This window comes from Benincasa hispida, chromosome 5 (assembly GCF_009727055.1).
Source record: "Benincasa hispida cultivar B227 chromosome 5, ASM972705v1, whole genome shotgun sequence".
In the NCBI taxonomy this organism is placed as follows: Eukaryota; Viridiplantae; Streptophyta; class Magnoliopsida; order Cucurbitales; family Cucurbitaceae; genus Benincasa; species Benincasa hispida.
The window spans coordinates 43,283,048-43,300,504 of NC_052353.1; the positions used below are offsets into that span (position 1 = coordinate 43,283,048).

The window sequence follows — 17,457 nt, forward strand, 5'->3', positions numbered from 1 at the left end:
TGGTGGATTCAAAAGTTTTGTTCCTAGACCTAGTTTAAAGCTTTGCAAAAATATAAAATGAGTCAAAAAAATTAAGTTACAAATTTAAGCTCATGGACTATCAATTTGTATCTTATATGTAAATAATTAAACTTAAAAAAGAATAAAGGTCAATAGAGCAGATTTTGAAGTTTGTTCCAGAGATGGTTGGCAACATTGCAATGAATGAACAAATGGTCCATATTTTAATTTGTAAGATTTCCATGATATTGAAAAGTCAAAATCATTATAAACTAACTTACATTTTAAAAGCTCAACAACCAACAATAGAACAAGTCAAAGTAATATATATTTGCTAGACACAGCCCAAGGACCCTTTGCATAAAACTCCAATTTAGATAGTCACTCCATTTCCTTGTTGTTTCGTTCACCTATATAAATAAAATACCTTACCATCGTCCTTGGACTATTAGCTGCATAGCGACTACAATACAGAAAGAGATTCGGGTGAAGGTTCCTTGAGAACGATATAAGAGCTATACATACTAATATACATTTAGACATTGCATATAATCAAAGATATAAAAATTCAAAATTACATCCTGCATACATATTATAAACATGCTAATACATGACAATATGAAGACACTCAATCATACTATTTTACCTAGTTCGAAACAAACCAGATATACGGGTATTCGAACTTCTAACCTTCACTTCTATTATTAGAAAACTTATATATATCCTACTATATATTATCATCGAGGGGTATTTATTTATTTTTGGAATTAAAGAGAGACTAATATTACATAATCATTAGGGTTTCAAGCAACAGGAATCCAAACAAAATCATCAGCAGGGAAGAAATGGCAAATGGGCATGTCCCCTGGTTGAAGTTTGAGGACTTGAAAGGCAGGATGGGTAGAGCTCCATTGAGAAGTATCCATATGACAAATTGCCAAAGCTTCAACTCTATCTCCATTTTCACCTTCCAATTCAATTTTCAACACATTATTATCTCCTTCTTGGTAATGACAATAATAAATGGCGTAAGGATATGGCATGGTGTGACAAGCCACAAGCTTAGGAGCTGCAATTTCCATAGGGGTATCAAAGATTGTGTAATTTTGGAAATGGACATTGGATTTAGTAAGATGTGAAGTTTTGAGAAGCTTAAATGATGAGGATGATGAAGAATAAGATTTTGTTGGAAATATTAAGGATGTTTTTACAAAATCCATCATTGATTCCATGGAAGTTGCACAAAATTTGGTCTCTCCTTTGATGGGTTTGAGCTCACATTGTTGGAGGGTTTCTTTGATTGCTTGAGCTTGAGGGGAATTTGGAGGGAAGGAGAAATAAGAGAGGATATGAGGGAGTTGTTTGAAGGCAAAAGGGATTTGATCAGCTTTTTGTTTGGGTAAAAATGGTGGGGATTTTGAAGGGTCTCTTTTGGGGAAATAGATTGCTAGTTTTTTGCCAACCTTTAGGTCATTGATTGTGAAGAAAACTATGAGTAAAGGGTTTATATTGTGATTCATATAAGATGATGAAGAAGAAGAATCATCATTATTATTATTCTTTTTCTTCGGAAATTGATCATCTTGGGAATTTTCAATATTATTTCCCATTTGTGTCACCATTTTTATGATGGGATTTTGTGTACTTGATGTTGCCTCAATAAAATCCTTCATTTCAATTTGCTTGCCCTTCTCATCAATTTCACCCATGGAAGCTTCAATTCTTCCCTCAGCAAACTGCACAATATGAAATAATTTGAATTTTTTTTTTCTCAAGGAAAGTTGATACTATTTTTTGAGAATATGGTACTAGTAGGTACATCAAGATATTTAAACTAAGTTAACACATCCGTAACACCATAATCATACTCCGAACCAAATGATAAACACTACTACCACTCGTCCATTTTCTACCATGTTTACATTTAAACATAGCAAAGTTTTGAAAAAAAAGGGGGAAATTTTCTTAAAAGCTTAATTTTGTTTTTGAAATTTGATTATGAATTGAAATATTGTTAAAAAAATGTGTAAAAACAAATTCTACATAGAAAATTGGAAGAAAAAACAAGCATAAATTTAAAAAATAGAAAACAGAAAACGAAAAACGAAATCGTTATTAAATGGATCTTTATAACACCAAACTAAAATTTGGAATTAGAAGCCATTTTTTTCTCTCTTTTTAACAAGCTCACCATGGGTAGATATAGAAGAATTAGGAAGATGAAGCAATTAGTAGCCAGTCTGCTGCCCTCCATCCTTTTTCCCTCGAGTATTTTTTTTTTTTAACTCTCTACCTGAAGTGCAATAAAATGGGATGAGATATAAAAAAAAATGGTGTGGAATGGTAAACTACTTTCTTAAATTGGAAGTAGTTTTTATTTTTATAGATTATTAAATTGGAAGTAGGTAGATGATATGAATTATTGTCTTTTACTATTTTGTCCATGTTGATTACTATCATGTAGGCCATTGCTGACATTAATTGAATTATCAAATCAAAATTATTTTCTCCATGTTGATTACGTTGTGTATAAGCTTCCAAAGAGTCGATATATATCTATGGTCAATTTATTGGAATCATATCTAGAAAGAATATGCTTTATTTCGGTCGTGATATTGTATGATTTAAGATAGCTGTTAAAAATTACACTACTACCCTTTGACGGTTCATTAATGGATAATAAAGATTTGTTTGATAATGTTCCCGTTTTCTATTTGCTGTTTCTGTTTTTCATTTTTTAAGAAATGGACATATTTGATAACTGTTCATGTTTGATGTTTCTAAAATTTGAGAAATGTTTCTAAAAAATGGGCAAAAATCGAAAAACTATAAAAATAGCTTCTTCAGTTGTGTTTATCTTTTATTTGAACACATTTCTAAGTTATATCAAAATGTAGACTTAGCAAGTTGGTAAGCAAGTTTACCCAACACATTTTCTTGCTTCAATATCCTGGGATCAAATGTCAGGTAAGAGTTTTTTTTTTTTTTTTTTTTCCCTTTCTTTAATGTTTTCTTCTTTTGAATGTTTTTTTTATTTCTTTTATTAATTTTTTTTTAATTTTTTTTATATTTTTATGTTACTTCAATTTTAAATTTTAAATTTTCAAATATCTACATTTACATTTAATTTTAAATTCTCAACATGTATATATAAAAAATTTTTGAATTTTGAATTTTGAATTTTTTAATATGTATTTTTATATATATATTTTTTGTTTTTAGTACATACGAAACAATAGAATGTTATAATATATAAATTTTGTTTACTAAGATATTCATTCAGGTTCAATGTGTTTCTAATGTACATATTTATAGGACAATTAGTCCTCTGGTTTTAGTTGGCCATTCTTTCTTTACAATAGCAATATTGTAAGTGCATCAGTCGAGTAAAAAGGAAAGAGTTGCATCACTTGGAGACATACTCCGATCTGTTTACTTTCTTTGTATCGTGATTCATTTGAGAAGGGATGCTCAGAGCTTAGAGGGGCCTAAACCATTTGAGTAAAGGATACTTTGCTCCTAGAAGAAAAGATACAATTCAAGTGAAAATGAGTCTTACGACTTGAGGGAAGCTCGAGTCTTATAGAGAAGGAGTCTCAGTCTTAGGGGGAGCCTAAGACATTCTTCATTGATACTACTACTTAGAGGGAGCCTAAGTTTCTATGAGAGGGAGTCTCAAATCTAGGGGGAGTCTAGGTATATATTGAGTGATAAAGTTGATCGTGAGTCACTATAATTGTGTTATCATTACAGAAAAGTACGTCGTAATTGCTTATCATTGATATTAGTAAAGTTATCTTTCCTGAGCATGTTGCCTCCCAGACAGAGGTAGTTTACACCGAACTAGGTTACCAATCTCTTTTGTTCATATGTCTCTTGATTATTTCTTGTAACTATTGTGTGGAATGTTGTAACATTGTAGGTGACATAGTTATCTCCAAGTAGTCAACTTCTTGTTGAATCAACACCAGCACACAGCGAAAGAAATCAGGATCCATAAGGATTCTAATTTATTAATTTTGGCATAAAAGAAACATGCTAAAACATAGTTTAATGGGTTTCATGAACATACCTTGGCCGAACCATTGAAATCTCCTTTTTCCAGCTGTAAAATCCTCCAAATCCTTTTGAACGTGACCAGCAGAGATTGAACCAAACCAACCACAAACCATTTGAGGCTGAACCGGACCAAACCTCAAGAGAACCAATCGAGCCAACTTCCTTTTGCTCTCGCCCAAAATCTCACCAAGGCTGATCTTTAGCAATGACGACTATCGTCATGCGTTTGCTTGATTGTTTAGTGTTTGCTTGATCATTTAACAACCAATGCCTATCGTTTAACAAAGCTACACGATTGTGTAGTATTTTCCTTCTATCGCATAGTGTCATCGTCTAGCGCTGAAGGATGCTACACGATCACTTATTTTCCTTCTATATGTAATACAATATAGAGGTAAGAAGAGAGGTGGAGGATCTCTTGCAATGTACACTTAACTCTCGATGGGGTCGGGTCCCCATGGGTCTTTGCCCCGATCTGAATCCCTAATTTGACTGGGATGGGGATGGGTCCCCGAGAGGAGCTGTTTCGCCTGACGAGGATGGGGGAAATATCTCTTGCAGGGACGATGATGGGGAATCCTCCCTTTGCCCTGCCCAGCCCCGGCCCGTTGCCAATCCTACATGGGAGTTTCAATTCTTCCTTCAACAAACTGCACAATATGAAACTTGTGAGTACTTTTTTTCTCAAAGAAAGTTTATACTATTTTTTTGAACAATATATATTTGACTATGGTATTCATATGTGAACTAGGATATCTCAATTAGGTAGTACCTTCATCATACTCCGAACCAAAAGTTGATACTAAGGTTCGTTTGATAACCATTTTGTTTTTGAAAATTAAGCTTAATTATAAACACTACTTCCACTCTTTTTTTGTTTTATAGTCTATTTTCTACCCATGTTTACATTAGAACATAGGAATGTTTTGAAAAACAAAAAGGAAAATTTTCTTAAAAACTTAATTTTGTTTTTGAAATTTGATTATGAATTGAATTGTTTTGAAATTATGTGTAAGAACAAAGTATACAAAGAAAATTGGGAGAAAAAACAAGCATAAATTTGAAAAATATAAAACAAAAAATGAATTTATTATCAAATTGAGCTTTATAACAGCAAACTAAAATTTAGAATTAGAAGCCATTTTCTCTCTTTTTAGGAAACTTTACCATAAGTAGAAATAGAAGAATTGGAAGTAGTTTTTATTTTTATGGATGATTAAATTGGAAGTACGTAAATGATATGAATTATTATCTTTTATTATTTTGTCCATGATATAAATATCATGTAGACCATTGCTGACTTTAATTGAATTATCAAAATCAAAATTATTTTCTCCATGTTGATTACGTTGTGTATAAGCTTCCAAAGAGTCGATATATATCTATGGTTTAATTTATTCGAATCATATCTAGAAAGATTCTGCTTTATTTAGGTAGTGATATTGTATAGTTTAAGATAGCACTTTAAAAATACACTACTACCCTTTGTCGGTTTATTAGTGGATAATAAGGACCCATTTGATAATTATCCCATTTTTTATTTCCTGTTTCTGTTTCTCATTTTTTAAGAATTGACATGTTTGATAACTTTTCTTGTTTGATGTTTCTAAAATTTGAGAAACATTTTTAAAAAGAAGGTCAAAATCGAGAAACTACAAAAATAACTTCTTCTGTTCCGTTTCTCTTTTATTTAAATGTGTTTCTAAGTTATATCAAAATGTAGATTTAGCTAGTTAGTAAGCAAGTTTACACAAGACATTTTCTTGCTTCAAAATCTTGGGATTAAATGTCATGTAAGAGTGTTTTTTTCCTTTCTTTTATATTTTCTTTTGTTAAATTTATTTTCTTTATTATTTTTTATATTTTTATATGTTAATTTATTTTTTAATTTTAAATTTTCAAATGTTTACATTTATATATTATTTTAATTTTCAGATTTCAAATTCTCAACATGTATATATAAATATTTTTTGAATTTTGAATTTTAAATTTTTTAATATGTATTTTTATATATTATTTGTATTTTTATTATTTTTTTGTTTTTAGTACATACAAAACCAGTTAGAATATTTGGGTTTTATTGATTTTTTGGAAAAAATTAAAGGCCCAATGACATTCTTGTAATCATGAACAAGTATTGTAATTTCCCTTTTTTCTTCAAAATAGGGCTGAAAATCGTGGTTTTGTTAAGCTGATGAAAAAAAGAAGCCGCTAGAGTTTTTCGCTGAGGAAGAGCAGGCAGCCGCTGAAGGGAAAATCGGTAGCCGTCTGGACTGTGCGGCCGGCTTCGTGGAAGATCATATCCGAGAGAGACGTAAACCGCTGGTTGGAACATGAGTCTGAAGGCAGAGATCGGCGGCAGCTCGATCTTGGAAGTTCACGGTGTGGGCGTGGGTCTCCTTCAGTGCCAGTTCGAGCGTGGGTTTTTCGGTCCGACGAGGTCAACAGTTGCGGTCCAGTTTGAGCAAGCGGTTCATTCAGCAGGTTGTCAGCGAGAGAGATATTCGCCGGTCAGAGGCGGGTAGCACACTGTTTTGCGCTGTTTTGCAGCGGGTTGTTCTCAGTTTTCAGAGGCGACGTTGTGTACGGATCTTCGGTATCAGTGGATATTATAATTACATATGGGTGATTTTGTTGATTATCTGTAATTTGTAAAATTCCTTTATTGCTCATTAATAAAATTAATTCAAGCTAGTTCTCAAAGTGAATGTAGACCAAACTGGTCGAACCACTATATATCTCGGTGTTCTTTACTGCTTTCGATTATTTTTGCTAATTGTTTGCATTCTGTTTGACCATTTAGGTTTAGAAACTCTCAAAAGTGGTATCAGAGCTCCAGTTGATCCTAGGAGAGTGTGTGGTAGTGTGTGCTTGCATATTCTTTGTTGAGGATATTTTGTTGGAATTAATTTGATAGAGGGCTATTCTGGTACAACAAAAGGTAGCCAAAATCTTAGGCTAGTTGATGAGGCTACTACTACATCGGAGTTGTGGAAGAAACTGGAAAGTCTTTATTTAACTAAGTCCTTGCCAAATAAATTATATCTAAAGGAGAAATTCTTTGTATATAAGATGGACTCAAGTAAAGGCTTAGAAGAGAACCTAGATGAATTCTAGAAGATTATAGTTGATCTCAATAACATCGGTGAGAAGATGTCGGATGAAAATCAAACAGTTATTCTTCTGAATTCTTTTCCAGAATCGTATCGAGAAGTTAAGGCTATGGACGGGATTCATTGTCCATGGATATAGTGTTGGATTCCTTGAGAACGAGAAATCTTGAGATTAAAAAGGAACACAGGGATGAGGAGTTACTCATGGCCAGAGGCAGAAGTGAGAAAAAGAACGGAAAAGGAATCCAAGTCAAAATCAAAGGGGAAAAGCAAAAAGTGTTTCCTATGTCATAATAAAGGACATTTAGAAAAAATTGCCCTTTGAATAAGAGCAAGGAAGCATCAAGTAGCAAGTATATAGGGATTCTAGTGCAACAAATATTAGGGTATGATTCAGCAAAGGTTTTGATGGTGTCTAGTAGGGACATTCAGAATGCTTGGATCATGGATTCAGGGTGCACGTTTCACATGACTCCTAATCGGGATTTCTTGATTGACTTTCAGGAAAATGATGGGGGATTAGTTTTGTTTGGTGATAATGGTGCTTGTGATGTAAAAGGAATTGGGTTAGTTCGAATTGCAACACATGATGATATGATCAGAATTCTTACAAATGTAAGGTATGTTCCAGAACTCAAACGAAATCTAATTTCTCTGGGCGAATTAGATAGAACGGGTTATTCTTATAAATCTGAGAATGGAGTTCTGAAGGTTATCAAGAGTTATTTGATTAAGTTGAAAGAGACCTTGAGGAATGGTCTTTATGTGTTGGAGTGTATTATAGTTTCAGGTAGTGCTGCTGTTGCATCTGGAAAAGAAACAGATAAATCTATATTATGGCATAACATACTAGCTCATGTCAGTGAAAGAGGTCTTCAAGCTCTTTCAGATCAAGGTTTTCTTGGAGGAGTTAAAGACATTGAACTCCCATTTTGTGAACATTGCATAATGGGAAAGTCTACCAGGGTGAAGTTTGGGAAAGGGAAATATTCTACCAAAGGAATTTTGGATTATGTTCATTCAGATTTGTGGGGTCCTACAAAGGTACCTTCTATGGGAGGTTTGAGATACTTTATGTCAATCATTGATGACTTTTCAAGAAAGGTGTAGATGTATCCAATGAAACAGAAGGATGAAGTTTTTGGGAAATTTCTTGAATGGAAAAAGCAGGTTGAGAACCAGATAGGCAGGAAGATAAAGTATCTGAGGACAGACAATGGTTTAGAATTTGTGAATCACAAATTTGATACATTTTGCAAATCTAAGGGAATTACGAGGCATTTCACTATTACGTACACTCCATAGTAGAATGGTTTAGTTGAGAGGTTCAACAGAACAATTATGGAGTGTACAAGATGTCTCTTGACAAATGCTTCATTATCCTTGAAGTTTTGGGGGGAAGCTGTCCAAACAGCCTGTTATCTTATTAATAGGAGTCTGTCTTCCGCTTTAGGCCTAAAGACTCCTCAGGAGATATGAACAGGAAAAGCTCCAAGCTTGGATAATCTCAGAGTGTTTGGATGTTCAGCTTATGCTCATGTTAAGGAAGGGAAGCTGAATAAGAGGGCACTGAAATGTATGTTTATTGGCTATCCTCAAGGTGTTAAAAGATATAAACTTTGGTGCTTGGAAGAGGGCAGAAATAAATGCATTATCAGCAGAGATGTGATCTTTAATGAAACAGAGATGCCATTTCATGTCAAAGAGCAGCAGAAACAGCAGACAGTTGACTTGGTTGAGGCAGAGGTTAGAATTGATTCTAAAGCACGACCATCAGTTAGTTCAGGTGATTCCAGTGATCAGTCATCCAGTTCTGATGGTAGACAGCCTCAACTGCAGAGGACTTTGATTGATGAGGGAGCTTTTGGTGAAGAAAGCTCAAGTAGTAATGACATATATAACTATCAGCTGACATGTGACAGGCCTCAACAGGTGAGGCAGGCTCCTACGAGGTATGGTTATGCTGATTTAGTTGCTTAGCAGAGCCTCTTACTTTTGAGGAGGCTATTATATCTGATCGAAGGAACAATGGAAAGATGCCATGGAAGCAGAGTTGTTCTCGTTGCAGAAGAATCAGACATGGTCATTAGTTCCAAAGCCTCCTAATCAGAAACTCATTGAGTCAAAGTGGATTTATAAAATCAAGCCAGGTACAAGAGATGACAGCAAGCCTAGGTATAAGACTAGATTGGTAGCCAAGGGCTACACTCAAAAGGAGGGAGTTGACTTTCATGAGATTTTCTCTCCAATGGTGAGGCATTCGTCCATTTGATTAATTTAATCTATTGCTATTCATTTTGATATGTTTTTTGAACAGATGGACGTCACCACAGCTTTTCTTTATGGTGAATTGGAGGAAGTGATCTACATGGCTCAACCTAAGGGCTATGAGGTGAAAGGAAAGGAAGACATGATTTGTCGTCTTCACAGGTCCATCTATGGACTGAAGCAATCGCCGAGACAATGGTATATCAGGTTTGACACCTTTATTCTGAAGCAGGGGTTTCACAGGAGCTCATATGATGCCTGCGTGTACTAGAAACTATCTTAGAAAGGTATATATACTTATCTACTTCTGTATGTAGATGATATGATTCTGGTATCTAAGGATTATTATGAAATTTGTGATCTCAAGAAACGATTGAGTAGTGAATTTGAGAGGAAAGATTTAGGTAAACTGAAAAGGATCCAGCCCTATTATAATGTTGTTGGAAGTATTATGTATTTGATGATTTGTACTAGGCCCGACTTGGGATATGCTATGAGTATGGTAAGTAGGTTAATGTCAAATCCTGGGAAGGAGCATTGGAATGCAGTTAAATGGGTGCTTCGATATTTGAAAGGTAGTGCCAGTGTATCATTGTGTTTTAGCAGGGATTGTGATAAATCAGCACTATTGGAAGACTTTACAGATGCAGATTATGCTGCAGACCTTGACAAAAGGTCTCTATTAAGTCACATTTTTTCGTTTGTTTGGTAATGTGGTCAGTTGGAAGGTTGCTCTACTGTCAGTTGTTGCCTTGTCTACTACTGAGTCAGAGTATATTTCAGTGGGTGAAGCTGTAAAAGAGGCAGTGTGGTTGAAAAGGATAGTTGGTGAGTTGTTGTCGCAAGAGTTCATTCCTATCGTCCGTTGTGATAGCCAGAGTGCTATTCATCTTGCAAAGAATCCATCTCATCACGAACGATCTAAGCATATCGATGTTAAATTTAATTTTATCAGAAAAGTTGTGGCCCAGAAAGATGTTGAACTGGTCAAGGTTCATATAGTTGAAAATTTGTCAGATATATTAACCAAGGTTCTTCCAGCCCATAGGTTTAAATACCTATTATCTATGGGCTGAATATTAAATCTAGATAGTAGAAAGATTGGAGAATCAGCTTGGCACTTAAATATTCTTGTTATGAAGGAGATTTGTAGAAAATAACAAGGTATTTAAGTGGGTTTTATTGAGTTTTTGGAAAAATTAAAGGCCCAATGACATTCTTGTAATTATGAGCAATGACATTATTGTAATTTCCCTTTCTTCTCCAAAATAGGGCTGAAAATCATGGTTTTGTTAAGCTGAAGAAAAAAAGAAGCCGCCAGAGTTTTTCGCTGAAGAAGAGCAAGCAGCCGTTAAAGGGAAAATCAGTAGCCGTCTGGACTGTGTGGTCAGCTTCGTGGAAAACCAAATCCGAGAGAGACGTAAACCGCCAGCTGGAACATAAGTCTGAAGGCAGAGATCGGTGGCGACTCGATCTTGGAATTTCGCGACGTGGGCGTGGGTCTTCGTCAGTGCCGGTTCGAGCATGGGTTTTTCGGTCTGGTGAGGTCGACAGTTGCAGTCTGGTCTAGGAAGGTCCAGTTTGAGCAGGCGGTTCATTCGGCAGGTTGTCAGCGAGAGAGACGTGTGAGTCTGCGCATGGTTCGCCGGTCAGAGGTGGGTAACACACTGTTTTGGGCTGTTTTGTAGCGGGTTGTTCTCAGTTTTCAGAGGTGACGTTGTGTGCCGATCTCTTTCGATATCAGTAGATATTGAAATTACAGATTGATGATTTCGTTGATTATCAGTAATTTGTAAAATTTCTTTATTGCTCATTAATAAAATTAATTCAAGCTGGTTTTTAAAGTGGATGTAGACCAAACTGGTCAAACCGCTATATATCTTGGTGTTCTTTACTGCTGATTTATTTCTGTTGATTGTTTGCGTTCTGTTTGGCCATCTAAGTTAGGTTCAGAAACTCTCACACATAATAATATAATTAAGTTAAAATTGAGTTGACATCATTTAAAACAAATGACTAAAGTGATAAAGAATATAGCAAATCGAATTTTAACAACATATAAATGATAGAAAAAAATTGTATTATTGTTATTGATTTTACATCCGGAATGATATGTATTTGACAATGTAAATATCTGATAATTATTTTTAAAATTTTAATGCATGTTATATATTTTTAGTTTTATATAATTAAATTATATTTAAACCATAAAATATGAGAAAATATAACAAAAAAATATACATGAAATGAGAAACAAAAAATGGTTATCAAACCGGTTTTTGTTATGGGCTGTTTTTAAATATAAAAAAATAAACCAAAATATTTATAAAATAAGCAAAATTTTATAACTATTAAAAGGTGTTGTTCCTTGACAAGAGCGAGAGATAAAGGAAAGAAGAGTCCTTCAAGAGGTATGTTTTCATTCCTTTATATTTCTAGTTAAAAGCACGCTGTAATTTGTTAGTAGATGCATAACTTGTTGTATGTTTGTGAATGTGCTGTCAGAATGAATTTGGAACGATCTTGCTTCCGATCATAGGTACTCTTTGATAAGAGTTCCTTTAGAGTGTTCTTAAGAAGTCCCAGGGCCTCAAAAGTAGGCGTTGGGAGTCCGTCAAAACTTCTCGATGCCTCACCATGCCCCATTTACATAATAATATAATTAAGTTAAATTTGAGTCGATATCATTTAAAATAAATGACTAAAGTGAGAACGAATATTGAATTTTAACAACATATAAATGATAGAAAAAATTGTAATATTGTTGTTGATTTTAAATCCGGACTGATATGTATTTGATAATGTAAATATCTAATAATTATTTTTTTATATTTAATGCACGCTATATATTTCTAGTTTTCTATAATTAAATTATATTTAAACCATAAAGTATGGAAAAATATAAAGAAAAAATATACAAGATACGAGAAACAAGAAAAGGTAATTATCAAAACAGTTTTTCTTATTGTATCTTAAAAAAAAAAAAAAAAGGAAATGAAAATAGTTACCAAACAAATTCCTGTTTCTAGTTCTTCAAAAAATGAAAAGGGGAAACAGGAAATGAGAAACAAGCACGACAAGAAAAAGGGACTCTCAGGACGCCGAAAAAAACCATAAAAAATAGGTCATCGGGAGAGAGATTGTCTCCCAATGACGTAGTAGGGTTGTCGGGAGTGCGAAATAACTCCCAAAACTATTTGTGCCTTGTCGAGAGTTCTTAAGAAGTCCTGAAGCCTCAAAAGTAGGCATAGGGAGTTCGACAAAACTCTTGACGCCTCACCATGCCCTGTTAACATAATAATATAGTTAAGTTAAATTTGAGTCAACATCATTTAAAACAAATGACTAGAGTGAGAAATAATATAGCAAATCGAATTTTAACAACATATAAATTATAGGAAAAATTATATAATTGTTATTGATTTTACATCTAGACTGATATGTATATGATAATGTAAATATCTTAATTTTTTTATATTTTAGTGCATGCTATATATTTTAAGTTTTATATAATTAAATTATATTTAAACCATAAAATATAAAAAAAATATAACGAAAAAATATACAAGATACGAGAAACAAGAAATTTTTATCAAACAAGTTTTTGTTATTGTTTCTTTTTTTTCTTTTTCAAGAAAGAAGAAACGGGAATAGTTACCAAACATATTCATGTTTCTAGTTGTTGAAAAAAGGAAACGGGAAACAAAAAACGAGAAATGAGCACTACAAGAAAAAGGGACTCTCACAACGCCTAAAACAACCGTCAGAAAATAGGTCGTTGGGAGGGAGACAGTCTCCTGATGATGTATTGGGGTCGCCGAAGTGCGTAATAACTCCTAAAATAGAATGTGCCTTGTTAAGAATTCTTAAGAAGTCCTGAGGCCTCAAAATTAGGCAGTTTTATAAAACTCCCAATGCCTCACCATGCCATTTACATAATAATATAATTAAGTTAAATTTGAGTCAACATCATTTAAAACAAATGACTAGAGTGAGAAAGAATATAGCAAATCAAATTTTAACAACATCTAATTGATAGAAAAAATTGTATTATTGTTATTGATTTTACATCTGGACTTACATGTATTTGATAATGTAAATATCTTATAATTATTTTTTATATTTTAATGCATGCTAGATATTTCTAGTTTTATATAATTAAATTATATTTAAACCACAAAATATGGAAAAATATAACGAAAAAAATATAAAAGATACGCGAAACAAGAAATTGTTATCAAACTAGTTTTTCTTATTGTTTCTTTTTTTTTTTCCAAGAAAAAAGAAATGGAAATAGTACCAAACATATTCTTGTTTGTAGTTCTTTAAAAAAGGAAACGGGAAACAAGAAACGAGAAACAAGTACTACAAGAAAAAAGGGCACTCATGGCACCTAAAAAAACTGTCTGAAAAATAGGTCGTCGGGAGAGAGACTGTCTCCCATGACGTATTAGGGTTGTTGGGAGTGCGTAATAACTCCCAAAATAGTTTGTGCCTTGTGGAGAGTTCTTAAGAAGTTCTGAGGCTTCAAAAAACTCCCGACGCCTCACCATGCCCCATTTACATAATAATATAATTAAGTTAAATTTGAGTCGACATCATTTAAAACAAATGACTAGAGTGAGAAAGAATATAGCAAATTGAATTTTAACAACATATAATTGATAGAAAGAATTGTATTGTTGTTATTGTTTTTACATCCGGACTGATATGTATATGATAATATAAATATCTGATAATTATTTTTTATATTTTGATATTTTTAGTTTTATATTATTAAATTATATTTAAACACTAAAATCTGAAAAAAAAATATAACAAAAAAATATACAAGATATGAGAAACAACAAATGATTATCAAACCAGCTTTTGTTATTCTTTATTTTTTTTCAAGAAAGAAGAAACGGAAATAGTTACCAAACATATTCCTGTTTCTAGTTCTTCAAAAAAAAAAAAAAAAAAAAAAAAAAGGGAATACAAGGAACAAGAAATAAGCACTACAAGAAAAAGGGACTCTCACGACGCCTAAAACAACCGTAAAAAAATAGGTCGTCGGGAGGGAGACAGTATCCCGATGACGTATTGGGGTCGCCAGGAGTGTGTAATAACTCCTAAAATAGTATGTGCCTTGTCAAGAGTTCTTAAGAAGTTCTGAGGCCTCAAAATTAGGCATCGAAAGTTTCACAAAACTCCCAATGCCTCACCATGCCCCCATTTACATAATAATACAATTAAGTTAAATTTGAGTCAACATCATTTAAAACAAATGACTAGAGTGAGAAAGAATATAGCAAATTTTAACAACATATAAAAGATAGAAAAAATTGTATTATTGTTTTTTATTTAACATCCGGACTGATATGTATTTGATAATGTAAATATCTGATAATTATTTTTTATATTTTGATGTGATATATATTTCTAGTTTTATATAATTAAATTATATGAAACCATAAAATATGAAAAAAAAAAAATATAACGAAAAAATATACAAGATACGAGAAACAAGAAATGGTTTCCAAACCAGTTTTTGTTATTGTTTCGTTTTTGTTTTCAAGAAAGAAGAAACGGAAATAGTTACGAAACATATTTCTGTTTCTAGTTCTTCAAAAAAGGAAACGAGAAACAAGAAACGAGAAACAAGCACTATAAGAAAATAGGACTCTTACAATGCCTAAAACAACTGTAAGAAAATAGGTCGTCAGGAAGGGACTGTTTCGAAATGACGTATTGGGGACGTCGGGAATGCGTAATAACTTTTGAAATAGTATGTGCCTTGTCGAGAGTTCTTAAGAAGTCCTGAGGCCTCAAAAGTAGGCATCAGGAGTTTGATAAAACCCCCGTCGCCTCACTATACCCCCATTTACATAATAATATAATTAAGTTAAATCTGAGTCAACATCATTTAAAACAAATGAATAGAGTGAGAAAGAATATATCAAATCAAATTTTAACAACATATAAATGATAGAAAAATTTGTATTATTGTTATTTATTTTACGTTCGGATTGATATATATTTGATAATATAAATATCTGATAATTACTTTGTATATTTTAATGCATGCAATATATTTTTAATTTTATATAATTAAATTATATTTGAACCATAAAATATGAAAAAATTGTAAAGAAACGAAAACAAGAAATGGTTATCAAACATGTTTTTGTGATTTTTTTCAAAAAATAAATAAGAAACAAAAATAGTTAACAAACGTATTCTTGTTTCTAGTTCTTCAATGAAGGAAAAGTGAAACAAGAAATGAGAAACAAACACTACATGAAAACGGGACTTTCACGATGCCTAAAACAATCGTCAGAAAATAGGTCGTTTGGAGAGAGACTGTCTCCCAATGACATATTAGGGTTGTCAGGTGTGCTTAATAACTCCCAAAATAATTTTTGCCTTGTCGAGAGTTCTTAAGAACTCCCGAAGCCTCAAAAGTAGGCATCGGAAGTTTGACAAAACTCCCGATGCCTCACCATGTCCCATTTACTTAATAATATAATTAAGTTAAATTTGAGTCGACATCATTTAAAACAAATTGCTAGAGTGAGAAAGAATATAGCAAATTGAATTTCAACATATAAATGATAGACAAAATTGTGTTATTGTTATTAATTTTACATCTGGATTGATATGTATTTGATAATGTAAATATCTATAATTATTTTTTATATTTTAATGCATGTTATATATTATTTGTTTTATATAATTAAATTGTATTTAAACCATAGTATATGAAAAAATATAACAAAAATTATATAGGAAATGAAAGTGAGAATTGGTTATCAAACCACTTTTTGTTATTGCTTCTTCTTTTTTTTTTTTTTCAAGAAAGAAGAAACAAAAATAATTACCAAACATATTCTTGTTTTTAGATTGTATGAAAAAGAAACGGGAAATGAGAAACGAGAAACAAGCACTACAAGAAAAAGGGACTCTCACGACGCCTAAAACAACGGTAAGAAAATAGGTCGTCGGGAGAGAGACTATCTCCCAATGACGTAGTGGGGCCGTTAGACGTGCATAATAACTTCCGAAATATCATGTGCCTTGTCAAGAGTTCTTAAGAAGTCTCGAGGCCTCAAAAGTAGTCATCGGGAGTTTGAAAAACTGTCGATGCTTCACAATGCCCGATGGGCATTGTGAACGAAGGCGAATCTAGGTGGGCCAAACTCCCGAAAAATTAAATAATTCGTCGGGAGTTGTGTAAGAACTCTCGATTGTTATGATAACCCATCGGGAGTTTCGATTTAGATTCCCAAATCGAAACCCCAATTTAAGATCTTCTTTCATCTTCTTCCAGTCGTCATCTGTTCGTTCGTCCATCGTTCTTCAATTGTTCGGTCATCCCTCAGAGCAATCGTTCATCCGCGGGCCGTTTTTGCCCAAATCGTCCGCATCGCTCATGAAGAATTTTGTAAATTAATTTAGCATTAATCTCTTTTTGGCATTGAATTTGGTGATTAGGCAGTTGTGCTTTTGACCCTCCCCTGAATTGCTTTTGCTATATTATTGTCCTATAGCTTTGTTGATAAGGTGTTTGTGACTTCTATTTCGATTTGTTTCGATGTTAATTAATGAGTTTTGTTTAGTTTGCTTGTTTAAATTTATCAGCCATTAATGACAATGATATTTTCGGTTTAGATTGATACATATGTAGCATTTTATTTATTATGTTTTTTTATAAGACATAGCTTTGCTCAAAGAAAGTAAGGCTTGGCTACATTTTACCTTCAATGGGAAGATGATGTGATGACCTTTTTTTCCCATTCTCTTTATTCATGAACCGCCATCTATTAACTTTACCAAAATTTGATCTTTGCATTATTGATTATCTAAATAATAAAGGTTATTGTTCTAGATTACAAGTTGGTCAGAAGAGGTTTATTTTTAAGGATGAATAAATAATGGATCAAACCTAGGAATAAGTTATTAGTGGAGTTTAAAGGAGTATCCCAATTCTTAGATGTGGCGAAGTTTCATGTTAATAAATCTGAACGAATAAGATGTC

The 17,457-nt window shown here is 32.9% G+C and overlaps 1 protein-coding gene across 1 annotated transcript; it reads right to left on the reverse strand.

Annotated features, from left to right (window-relative positions):
- Window positions 1-549: 549 nt before the first annotated feature.
- Window positions 550-2,360, reverse strand: LOC120077567 (BURP domain protein USPL1-like). Its single transcript, XM_039031497.1, has 2 exons — window positions 2,192-2,360; window positions 550-1,736 (listed from the first exon to the last, which is right to left on the reverse strand). The coding sequence occupies exons 1-2, from the start codon at window positions 2,252-2,254 to the stop codon at window positions 804-806; spliced, it is 996 nt and encodes a 331-aa protein (XP_038887425.1). The 5' UTR covers window positions 2,255-2,360; the 3' UTR covers window positions 550-803.
- Window positions 2,361-17,457: the final 15,097 nt, after the last annotated feature.

Bases quoted from the DNA above. Each gene is read 5' to 3' on its own strand.
- LOC120077567 (XM_039031497.1), bottom strand. From the start codon at position 2,254: ATGGAGGGCAGCAGACTGGCTACTAATTGCTTCATCTTCCTAATTCTT. The intron at 1,737-2,191 runs GTGAGCTTGTTA...CATATTGTGCAG, and splicing joins TTCTTCTATATCTACCCATG to TTTGCTGAGGGAAGAATTGA.